This window comes from Pelobates fuscus, chromosome 1 (assembly GCF_036172605.1).
Source record: "Pelobates fuscus isolate aPelFus1 chromosome 1, aPelFus1.pri, whole genome shotgun sequence".
Taxonomy (NCBI): domain Eukaryota; kingdom Metazoa; phylum Chordata; class Amphibia; order Anura; family Pelobatidae; genus Pelobates; species Pelobates fuscus.
In genome coordinates, this window is record NC_086317.1 from 210,137,913 (window position 1) to 210,150,654 (window position 12,742).

The following is a 12,742-nucleotide window of genomic DNA, read 5'->3' on the forward strand; positions in this document are numbered from 1 at the left end:
AGATGGCTACATTTTGGAACCGGATAAAGGCCCTGCTGACACAGGTTTTTTCAAGAGCCCCTGACTTAGATCCATGGCTATATTTATTAAGCAGGTCCATAGATGCATGGACCAGGTGCGAACAAAAGCTTATACACAAAATTACATTAGCAGCAAGAAGAGCAGTGGCCTCGGAATGGCTCAAGCAAGGCACACCATCCATAGCAGAAGTGATAAATAGGATTAAAGAGGTTCACTTAAATGGTGATCTAACAGCTAGGATTAGAGGCACCTCAAAACATTTCCAGAAGATATGGGAACCATGGGAAAACTATACCCTGGGAAGCTAGGCACGAGCACGACCAGGCATGCAAACTACTTAACCTACTTATTGAATGCCCTCTACCACACCCCATCCCCCTTCTTTCTGTCCCAGTCTTATCTATCCATACTGTCCTTCCTTTCTTCTCCACTCTATTCTTCCGGGGAAGAGCTGGCATGTAATAAAGATTGAACCACAAGACGAAACACCTATAGGGCCTACCAGTTGCTCTCCACTAAAGGAGAGAGCGAATACGAGAACCCACCATAGGATACATAGGAGGCTCAAGGCCAGACTCGTAACCAAAGGGATACCCAACTGGAAAACACGCAGATATAGAGCCCAGACACAGCATCATATAATGTAGGACGTGGATCCTGTACTCAGTAGCTCTGGTGGGGACGTACAGGTCATGGTATAGTAACTGTGCTAGATACCTCCATCCCCCTTGCTAATTTCTTTTTCTTCACAACTTCGATTTAACAAAAATGGTGTTGATGGTCATAAAGCAAACATAGAGACGGATACAAGACGCACACAATAGGCATGTACAACTAGGTACGACTACTGCACACTCATGTACTACAAGATTGAGTTGCACCCAACTAATGGTTATATACGGCAGATGTTCGCAAACTGTTCAAGTTGTATGTTGAATTCTGTTACCTGACAAATGCCTGTAAATTTATGTCAATACAAACAAAAATAAAGAATTACATTTTATTAATATTTTTTAAATCATGATTTGCAAATGATTATGATGCTTCCATTTATTGTAATCCATTTAAGCTTATATGCTGACCTGGTTGACAAAAAAAATAAATCTTAAAATATTATGGTTTAGAGGTCAAATGCATCTCCTACGACATAGTTCATTCCTGTCCAATCAGATGATACAGCTGTCTGCTTTTTAGTGCCACTGTGTAACCCAGTGATGAGATGAGCAAACTTTGTATCCCATAAATGTTTTGTGTCTGTGCCATGTGGCCGACAAATAAGAACCCAAGTCACGTCACTTTATGTTATCTTTGTAATATTCAGATGGAGCAAAACATATTCTGTAGTTCTAGATTATGTTGTCTCAGGCACAGTCTCTTGGCTGCTTTCAGTTGTCTCATCTAATTCTGTCTCGGTGGCATTATCCAGCTTTATGTACCCATTTTCAGCTCTCTCCATCCTTGGCCAACTCCTACACTTTGTTCCTCTGTGTGGAACCTCCAGAGATCCCTTCTGTACCATATTTAGCTTCATGTCAGAGCTAAAACCTCTCTCTACTGCTTCTTCCTTGAGAATCCATGTGTCTGCCCCCTGGGGTAAAGAGGAAATGCATGGGTCCGAGTGGATGCTCACCAGGGAACCAGATAGATCATTAATTGGAGGACAGAGTAACTGTGCTCTTATTAATATGTTCCGCCTGTTATCTAATTCCCCTGAACTTTCACCCCAGGTATTCTGTGATGGAATTTCTACCCCGTGATTGGGCCCCTGAGTAGCAACCAGGTTTTGAAGAAGTTGCCTTGTCTCTGTGTCCCGGTTTTCATAGAGAAGCGTATTAGCACATATAAATAAAAACAATCCTACCCCCATAATGACTGGGCCAATGAGCTTCAGCCTCTCTGCATATGGTTTTGGAGGTGGTTGTGGTGGGGCTGAGGGAGATGGACCATCAGGTTTGTGGGACCAGTAGCCAAACACAGCCACTGTTAGCCCTACTAGGACAAGAAATATCCCCAGGAATACAAAGGCACCTGGCTTGGAGCGAAAGCGTAGTTTCCCTTTAGGAAGAGCATCAGGACCTGTAGAAGGAGGGCGACATCTTCGAAACAGCCACAAAAGACATGGAAACTGGTGCACATCCAGATGATGTCTGGAAATGCGCTTCATTATTTGAAGGAGACCTGAAGGGGAAGAAATCAACATGAGTAAGTCTTAACACTTTGCCCATTCTCATTACAACTCTTTTTTAGTTATACATACCTCACCTATTTTGGGACCAAATCCCTCTGTTCCTCTTTTCTGTGCTAATATCACTCTTTTCTCAGAGCTCCATATTGTTGGTGTGCCTAAATGTATATAAAGCTCAACAGCAATAATACTCCAACAAGGGTTGCTCCTGCAACCATGACCAATTATGCATTTTGAAGTGGTCATGGTGGTAGGAGTCTGGATGTGCAGTGTTTTGGCTTAATGCCCAAATATATATATTCAGAAAAGTTGGATTACACTAAATGTGTTTAGAAATCAGTATTTTTAAATAAGAGTCTGTTCATAATTAACTGAAGCTGATCAGTATTTATGAATGCTGTACTATAATAATCAGAAATTGCATTAGTAAATTATATTGTTTTTCACTCAATACCATTTGTTGTTGTTTTTCACTTTTTATACTTATATTTAGCCAAATCAGAGTCCATGTGCATGCGCTCTGAGCCGGCAAGAGGACTGGGAGATGGATTGAGGGGGGAGGCTGTAAAATAGGGATGTGCATGGGCCAAAAAATTGGTTCGGTCTTCCAAAATTCGGGACTTCGGAAATTCTGTTCAGTCCGCAACTTCGGCACTTTGGTTTAGTTTGGCACGTCCGAAATTCGGGACTTCGGCAGTTCCCTAACTCTATTCCTAACCCTACCCTAACCATAACTCTAACTCCACAAACCTAACCCTACCCCTAACCTTTAGATTAGGTTTAGGGGTGGGTTTAGGGCTAGGGTTAATTTTCCCTCCCTCTCCTGTTTTGTCACTTTTCAGAAATCCGAGGCACTTCGGCACTTCAGAAATTCGGCACTTCAGAAATTCGGTTCAGCACTTCTGAAATTCGGCAGTACGAAAATTCAGGCAATCGGAAGCATCCGAATTGCCGAAAAATTTGGCCCGAAACTAATTGCACATATCTACTATAAAACATTTAAACAATGGGATTGGGAGGTGGGAGGGCTGAAGGGAAGGAACATGCAAGACTTATGCTGATATCAGACGTAAAATATGCACATAAATTAGATTAGATAGCCCAGAATAGAGTTCTGGGCTGCCCATGTTATTTGCCAGTGGTGAAACTAGCCCCAGGCACACAAGTGTGAATTAGTCTGGATGTGCAGTGTTTCAATCTAGCTTGTGTTAACTATATTTTATTTTACTGCTAAATAGTTCTATACAATGGGATTTTGTCGTTGTCTTGGTTGAGCCTAAGAATCAGACTGGAGATAATGCGTTTAAATCCCACTAAGTGTTACAAAGGACAGGATGTCAAATATACATATATAGACTACAGTGTGGTGTACTGTCAGTATATACATTGTGTGCATCAGAATGCTGAATGATAATGCTTAGCTTTGTTCTGCAGAAATGGTACCGCTATTGAGAACACTTAATTATATTGTATTTCACTGTGTAATAAACTCTGTTCAATATTAATTTGTACATAATAAGCAGTCGTTAATCTCAATGCCACTATATACAGTTGTTTATACTATTAAAGTACTGTAACCTGCTTTGTTATAAATTCCAAGATTTGAACTTGCTGTATCCTAAAGCAGAGTTGGTCGTCAATGTATAAACTATTCCATGTCATTATTTAGTGTGGTGAATAGATACCCAGCACCATTATACAAAGTGGCCTCTTCTTCATTATCTGGGTGCTGCACAAGCGCCCGTTATTATAAACCTACTCGAAGTTACTATGAAAGATAAGACACTTAATAAAACCCTGTCTCCCATTAACCAGTTCATCCTTGGGCACAACATTTTCCCACAGATCTATTTTCCCACAGGTCAGTGTTGTCCAGAAATATACCAGGGCAGGGCCTTATATGGCATTTTATGAAGAATTCACAGGACTAGGCCTTAGTGTGGGGAGGAGGGAGAGTATACAATCACAGATAAATCCTAAATATATCAAATTAATCAGAAAACTGTATTAGCTGCAGAAAAGAAATACATAGATATTATAATAATATGCTTAATGGAGTGCTTCATTGACTCAATGCTGTGCACACAAACCAAACGTGTGCCAGTGAATTCAATGAGTTCGTATAGGACGGGGTGCCCAAAAGGTAGATTTTCAAGTGTTTTAAAACTACAGCTTCCATGATGCTTTGTCATTCTAAAGGCATGCAAACATCTGGGGATCTACCTTTTGGGCACCCCTGGTATAGAACATACCCTGGAGTTGTGATATCATATTTATCATGTCGAACCACTACTTGTTTGATCTAGGTATTAATAGAGGGTTTACTCACTAAAAATGTCATTGTTTCCCCCAGCTGGGGTATTTTGACACATAATATTTTGATGGTAATGACACCATACCATCTTACTGCCATCTGCCGTCACATCATTCTCCTATAAATATCACTACTCCAGTATTTCCCCTATGTATGAAGTCTGTTCAAATGTTATGGACTTCTCTGATTAATAGACCGTTTACTAGTAGATTGAAGTGCAGGGCAATGTGCTGCTGTTTTTGGATTTGGATAGCAGTGATCATGCATTAACTAGCCTGGTGTTTTAACTCCTAATAGATGCAGTCAATTAAACATCTATAATCCATGGATCTTATATTTTATGACTATAACATTCATGCTTGTATATGAATCTGTATAATAAACGGAGCACATACCTCTGCCTACATAAGTAGTATGAAAGTGGTTAATAGTAGCGTGTCCTGCTTCTCTCCTCTCTGTAGGATGCTGACTACCTTTTAGCTAGGTTTCCCCTCTGTGAAAGGCATTGGATCCTCATTACTTCTTCTGCTTTGTCTGCAAAACTGTTGCACATAAACTATTAACCAATCTCTTCTCATACCACCCCTCCCAGCACTTGTAAATTTGGGGTCATATGCATAGTTTCTGAAGCTGGGAGGAGGCTGGATATGTGGAAGGTGGGAGGAGGGCTGTGTTAAAGAGACAGCACTGGACTGTATGATATCTGCTTGGAAGGTTTAGATGTGTCAGGATTACAAGTTGATCCAGCACGCAGTAATGTGTCACACCTAGGACTAAGGATAACGTATAACCGGACCTTAGAATGGCCGGACTTAACGTCTCCAAGAATAGTCAAAATACTTGCCGAGGTCAGGGACACAGAATCAGACACAAAGATGAGAGAAATCCAAAAGTCAAGGATACCAGATCTCAGGGAAGTCAAAACATAGCCAAAGTCAAATACCAGAAAATCAAGATCAGAAACGCACTCTCAGATAACCATTGGCATGAAACCACGACAGGGTAATGAGCAAGAGGAGAATTCTGTTTAAGCCTTTGACCCCAAAAGTAATTACCAGGTTTCCAAGTGCATGATTGCTGCTTGGCAAAACTTTTCCTGTCAGGACAGTAATGTTGCTCGGCACAACTTTTCCTGTCAGGACGGTAATGTTGCTTGGCACAACTTTTCCTGTCAGGACGGTAATGTTGCTTGGAAAGTAAATGCCATTAACCAAATTTTTTATGTGCGGATGAATACGTGACATTACTCCCCACCTGAATACCGCCCACCAGGCGGGCAGGGCCAGGTTTGAGAGGAAACTTGGCGTGAAAAGAACAAATTTTACGTTCAGCATGGATATCGGAAGCCGAAACCGAAAAGAACGGTCAGTAGGCCCATACCTCCTCCAATAAACCAAATACTGTAAGGAACCACGAGAAAACCTGGAATCAATGATGGAGGAGACTTCGTACTACTCCTGTCCAGAAACAACCAAAGGAGGAGGGGGAACAATCGGGAACAAATGTACCGATTGCAAACAAGCGGTTTGAGCAAAGACACATGAAAAGTATTAGGTATACGTAAGGACGCTGGAAGGGCCAGAGAATAAGAAACAGGGTTGATTCTCCTAACCACACGAAAAGGACCAAGGAACCTCGGAGCAAACTTCATGCTGGGAACCTTCAACCTGATGTTATGTGAGGATAACCAAACCCGATCACCCACCTGGTAAACTGGATTGGCACTCCGCCGTTTATCCGCATGAAACTTAAAGCGAGCAGCTGCAGTTTCAAGAGCGGAGTGAACCTTGGTCCAGGTATCACGAATAGAGGTAAGGTGATTGAAATGGAAATCAATCAATAAATTGATTATTTTGTGTATCTGCCCCTGGCCAAATTAAAGAAACAGTGCGTGCACGCTCCCTGAAGTAATTCCCACCAGACACAAGTTTCAGGTTAATGAAGAACTTGAGGAATGTTTATTAGAAGGGGGTGGTATGCCCCTTATAAAGCAAAATTACATCATAGGCATTGTCAGAGATAACATTGATTTATACATCAATAATTGCTTAGGGGTTAAGTGGTTGATTTATTGCTCGTCCTACCGGGTGTGATGTGCATCTTGCGGGTCTCCCCCAGATTCCAGCGCCATCTTGTTAGTGAGGGTGTTATTCGATGACTAAGGGAAACTCCCTGGCCCTAGCGGCCATTTTTAGGTAAATCATATAAAACGATAAATGCTGATTGAGAACTATATGAAGTAAATAGACATTTTACTAGTTTAAAGAAATCAGGATAATATTTCATTTCCACAACAGTGATCATCCAGAGTAGGGATAGCCGTATCAGAAAACACAGCAGGTAGAACAGCAGGATGATGACCCGTCTTGAAAAAAAACGGACTATGCCCAGAGTTATTCCTTGCAAATTTGGCCCAGGGCAATAATTCAGCCCAGTTAGACTGTGTACTATTCATGAAGCAACGTAAATACAGCTCAAATGATTGGTTAGCTCTCTCAGCCATACCATTAGTTTGGGGATGGTCAGCAGAGGAAAACGATAATTCAATACCCAACTGTTTATTGAATGCCCTCCATAACCGTGACATAAATTGGGAACCCCTGTCAGACATAATATTTTGAGGAATACCATGTAGCCTGATAATATCGCGTATAAATATGTGCACCAGGTCCTGAGACGATGGCAATTTAAGTGTAGTAAAGTGTGCCATTTTGGAAAAACGGTCAACTACCATGAGGAGGGTAGTATACCCATTGGAACTAGGCAGTTAAACAATGAAATCCATCGATAAATACTGGGTATAGGAAGTGACTGTAACAATCCACACGGAAGTTTATGAGGAACCTTTTAAACTGCACAGACAGAGCAGGCTTCTACATAATCTTTAATATCCCTCCTGAATGACTCCCACCAAAATGACCTGAAAACTGCAGACACAGTTTTATTAATACCCGCATGCCCAGCGGTCAAATTGTCATGGAATACCTTCAGCCAGCGGCGTACATACCGCAGTCGCAGCTGCGACTGGGCCCGTCACTCCATGGGGCCTGGCCGCCCTGCGGACCCCCGCAACCAGGTACTCGCCGCCATCTTTTGCAGCCCCGGCCCGCCCGGCAAACCGCCGGGGCCGCCCTCCAAGGGGTCCATCGGGTGGCCCATGCTGTCAGGGCCACCCGATGGATATGGATTGTAAGGGGGCCCGGTCAGCGCTGGGAGCTTTAAGAGCGCGACTGGGCCCCCTGTGATGACATCATCACTGCTGGGAGGAAGTGACCACACGTCACTCCTCCCAGCTATCACACAGACCGTGCGGGAGGAAGGAGAGGGAGTCAGAGTGGGAACTCTGACTCCCATCAACCTGAGCCACCACTGGACCCCAGTCACCCTCCTGCACCTTAAAGGTAGGAAACAGGAGGGTGACTAAAACATTTTGTGTGTGTGTTTGTTTGTATGTATATGTCTGTATGTGTGTGTGTGTGCCTGTCTGTATGTGTCTTTGTATGTATGTGTGTCTTGTGTGTGTGTATGTGTGTCTGTCTGTTTCTATGTATGTGTCTTTGTGTGTATGTGTGCCTGTCTGTTTGTATGTATGTGTCTTGTATGTGTGCCTGTATGTGTGCCTGTCTGTATGTATGTGTCTTTGTGTGTGTGTGTGCCTGCTTGTATGTGTCTTTGTTTGTATTTATGTATGTGTCTGTCTGTATGTAGGTGTGCCTGTCTGTGTGTATGTATGTGTGCCTGTCTGTTTGTATGTATGTCTTTGTATGTGTGTATGTGTCTTTGTATGTATGTGTGTCTTGTGTCTGTATGTATGAGTCTTTGTATGTATGTGTGTCTTATGTATGTATACATGTATGTGTCTTTGTATGTGTGTGTGCGCGCCTGTCTGTCTGTTTGTATGTGTCTTTGTATGTGTGTGTGTGTCTGTATGTATGTAAGTGTGCCTGTCTGTGTGTATGTATGTATGTGTCTTTGTATGTGTGTGTGTTGGTCTGTATGTATGTGTCTGTATGTATGTGTATGTGTGTGTTTGTCTCTGTTGGGGGAAGTGGGGGGGGGGCCACGGATCAGTTTTGCACCAGGACCCCATGGATTGTGTGTACGCCACTGCCTTCAGCACCTCTTTCCTGTCAGACAATGGAATAAACAATTTATCTTGAGGTTTGTTGCAAGGTGCCTGTGGCTGATCCGCCATGATAGCACGGAGCAAAGGGGACGATAAAGATAAATAATAGGGGATGTTTCTTGTTCTAGATCCGATTGAACATCAAATTGCCTTCTGGGACGGCTCTATATTCTGTGAGTCTTATCCTATTTTAGGGGCATGGTGTCTATGTTTTTTACCGTTTGCACTATGTACTTTATCTTTGTTTTTTAGCATGTTCCGGATATAGACCTTCTATATTACCTACATTGTTCTACATTTGGTGTATTATTTCTATTTTTATTCTTTCATTTTGTAGTGTTGGGGGATACACACCATTGTACTATGGTAGCGCCTACACACCATTGTACTCTTCTATATCGATATACAGGCCTGGCCGAGACTGGTGGCAGTTACACTCCTTGATAGCTCTATATTGTAGAGTGAATTTTCTGTTTAGATTGACGTTCAGCTTAAAAAAACAACAAAACAGGATTGCATATTAAGGGATACCATAAAAAAGACACTATATGGTATTCCTTAATTTGCAATATTTCACGCAGAGCCTATAATATTGGTATAGAAGCAAGATGACCATTTTTGTCACATGCAATAATTGTGACGAAAATACATGAATAAAAATGGTCAAATACCTTGCTTTGGGGTATTTGTAAGGTATTAGCAATACAGTTTACAGTTAAAGAAAAACTGTAGGCACTATAATAACTTCATTTTCTAGAAGTTGTTGCAGTGTCTCCAGTAATACCCCCAACACCTTATATTGTATTAGTTTGAAGGCTTGAAAGCACAGATTTCTCTGTGTATATGAACTGCGACTGTTACTTCCTGGATATCATATCATAACATACCGTGATGTCACATGTGCATGCGCAGTGCCAACATGGTCTGCCATAATAAATAATTGTATTCAATGCTTCTCTACAGCAGTATGCCACGCATACTCCTACATGAGGAGCACTGGATTGTACCCTCATCCTGGAGGTACAACTCAAGGATGACATCACTGTAGGAGGAGGCCACTCTAGCGCCAATGGAGACTTGGCTCTGGAGAAAAGGGGAAAATTTTTCATTAATTTATTTTTTGTTGAATTTAATTGTGATAGTAAACATCGTTTAAGCATTAGGTATACAGATAGGCCCCAGATATATACTTTAAAATGGCAATAGAATGTAAAATAATGTCTTGCAATGTTTGGTAGTTAAGGGGTTATAATACAACAGAACATCTTGGAGAAAGTGTAACATCTGGCATGCATATGACATTTGCAGGCATTACAAACAATTGGGATTGTTTGGTAAAGCAGTAATTATAGAAAACTGACAATGAATTGCAAATTTTAGGCAAAAATAGCCAAATTGGGAAAGTTCTACCTTCGGCTTTTATTTTATGAAGTCCACTTTAGTCTCCAGTTACCTTATGCTTACTGTGTGAAGCTATTCAAGTTTATTCAAGCAGTCTTTAACTGCTCTCCCCTTGTGAGTGTTCCTTTCCCCCCTTCCTTTAATTATTTCCATTACTTTTACAAAATTACCCTATGGCTGTTTTATTTATTTTTTTACATGAAATACTTAATTGAAATTTTCTGCACTATATTTGCCCATTGTATATATTATGTGTGATTCACATTTATTATGAAAAAGCATACCTGGTTCAAGCAAATTTTATAACATGACAGGAAGCTTCAGATTTACTCAAGTCTCTCTTTACTAGGGCTTTATTTATTTGTTATATGTTGGTTATTTATTTGATATTTGTTTGAGTTATAATTTTGTGTAGGAGCTCTGCTTTTGGCTGTATGCTTTCGCTTTGCACTGTTGGATTTCATTGGGTTCATTTAGCCTACTACCCAATCTCCCGACCAGCGGGGCCGCGGAGTACGTCTCCGGTGGCCCCACATGTGGAGTCCCGTAGCTCGCTTGCCTCGCACCACCGTGCGGGACCCCCTTGTTGTTCCAGCCCTCTCTTTCGCTTTTACCGCCTACCCTCCATCACTGGACCGCGAAAAAATCCGGAATCGTTGGTCCACGGTTGACCGGGGTGGAGAGGGGAGTGCGGGCCTACAACTTGGGAGCAGAAACTCCTGGCCTCCTCCTGACCTCCCCTATGGCCCAGGAAATTCCCTGAACGGAGATTTTTTTAGGTACCTGCAGCCAGGGCCGGACTGCCCACCGGGATACCGTGAAATTTCCGGTGGGCCTTCGGCACCTGGGGCCAGACAGACAGCTGGCTCTTCTGGCGGCTGCAGGGAGGAGCTGGCTTGCTGCCTCCCCCGCCCTCGCTACTTAATAGGAATGGGGCCGGAATGTGACGTCATATTCCGGCCCCGGTCTCATTAAGCTGCACGCTGGGGAGCAGAGACAGCACAGCCAGCTCCCCCTACAGCCGCCAGCCGCCAGCCGCCAGCTGCCAGCACGACCGGTCGCTCACAGGTATCTATGTTATGTGTCAGTGTGAATGTGTGTGTCTGTCTCTGTCATGGTGTGTGTGTGTCTGTCAAGGTATGTGTGTGTCTGTCAAGGTGTTTGTGTGTCTGTCATGGTATGTGTGTGTCTGTCATGGTGTGTGTGTGTCTGTCAAGGTATGTGTGTGTCTGTCAAGGTGTTTGTGTGTCTGTCATGGTATGTGTGTGTCTGTCATGGTGTGTGTGTGTCTGTCATGGTGTGTGTGTGTCTGTGTGTGTTTAGAAAGTGTTTTTTTTTTACTCACTTTTTTTTTTCCCTCGCCGTGCTTCGGGCTGGCATAGATTTTTTTTCCAGGGCTGCTTTGTATCCCCAGTCCGGCCCTGCCTGCAGCCCTTCTGGTTTCCCTTACTACACTAGGGGGTCAATACTGTCCAGTGTGACACCAAGCAAAGTCCCAAGGGGGAGGATTCATACTGCATTGTGGACTGCAGTCCCATCACTGAGGCCAATCCTGGCCTACCAGCCTGCCCTTGCTTACACTGCTGTATTTACTACTGCTGTATTTACTACTACACCAATTTACACATCAGTGCTATTCAGCTCAGGGGTTTACACATCAGTGCTATTCAGCCTTAACTGTGCCCACATTTGGCCTGCTCTGTATGTGCCCCCCTTGATTGGCCTGCTATGTCTGTGCCACCTTGATTGGCCTGGTTTGTCTGTGCCCATTGATTTGGCCTGCGCCAGTGGCATACATACCGTGGTCGCAGGGGTACCCGCTGCCATGGTTTGTGGCAAACCGCTGGGGCTGCCATTCAAGGGGCCCATCGGGTGGCCCATGCTGTTAGGGCCACGACAATGGAGATGAATTTCCAGGGGGCCCGGTCGCGCTGTAAACCATCAGGCTGAGCCCCCACTGGACCCCAGGAAAGTCACCCTCCTGCAAAAGGTAGGAAACAGGAAACATTTTGTATATGTATGTGTGTGTGTCTGCATGTGTGTGTATGTGTCTCTGTATGTATGTCTCTGTGTGTGTGTGTCTGTGTATGTATGTGTCTATGTATGTGTGTCTGTCTGTCAGGGGGTGTGTATGTGTGTCTGCCCGTTTGTGTCTGTCGGGGGAGGAGGGTGTATGTGTGTCTGCCCGTATGTGTCTGTCTGTATGTGTGTCTGTCTGTGTGTATGTGTCTGTTAGGGGGGATGTTTGTGTGTGTGTGTGTGTGTGTGTGTCTGTGTGTGTGTCTGTGTGTATGTGTCTCTGTATGTGTCTGTGTCTGTGCATGTGTCGGTATGTTTGTGTCGGGGGGGGCCCACGGATCGGGGGGAGGGGCCAATGGATCAATTTTGCATTGGGGCCAATGGATCAATTTTGCATCGGGGCCCCATGGATTGTGTGTACGCCACTGGCCTGCGCTGTCTGTGCCATTGCCGCTGGGTGACCCCGGTTTGGCTATTCCCATACGTACACTTGTAACTTGCATGTGCTATCCATCTTGCCTCTGCCACTATATTGGGGTGCCGCCCCGGTTATTCTGCTTGTGACACTTGCCCTCTGTGTAGCCTAGGTGTCACATTGCAAACAGTCTCCCTGCTATGGAACCCTTGAACTAAGAACAGAGCTGGCAGGCCATGATCAATGCGGTGGTGTCTGCCT

The 12,742-nt window shown here is 43.6% G+C and overlaps 2 protein-coding genes across 3 annotated transcripts in view; one reads left to right on the forward strand and one right to left on the reverse strand.

Annotated features, from left to right (window-relative positions):
• Window positions 1-12,742, forward strand: part of EPB41 (erythrocyte membrane protein band 4.1) — a 403,184-nt gene that overhangs the window by 143,139 nt on the left and 247,303 nt on the right. The window lies entirely within an intron of this gene.
• Window positions 1,057-5,084, reverse strand: TMEM200B (transmembrane protein 200B). Of its 2 annotated transcripts, none has more exons than XM_063444466.1 (2): window positions 4,916-5,084; window positions 1,057-2,199 (listed from the first exon to the last, which is right to left on the reverse strand). In XM_063444466.1, exon 2 carries the CDS (start codon window positions 2,183-2,185, stop codon window positions 1,373-1,375), a length of 813 nt encoding a protein of 270 aa, XP_063300536.1. In that variant the 5' UTR covers window positions 2,186-2,199; window positions 4,916-5,084; the 3' UTR covers window positions 1,057-1,372. The 2 variants fall into 2 exon arrangements, with proteins under 2 accessions (XP_063300536.1, XP_063300537.1); XM_063444467.1 differs by having other exon boundaries at window positions 4,994-5,081.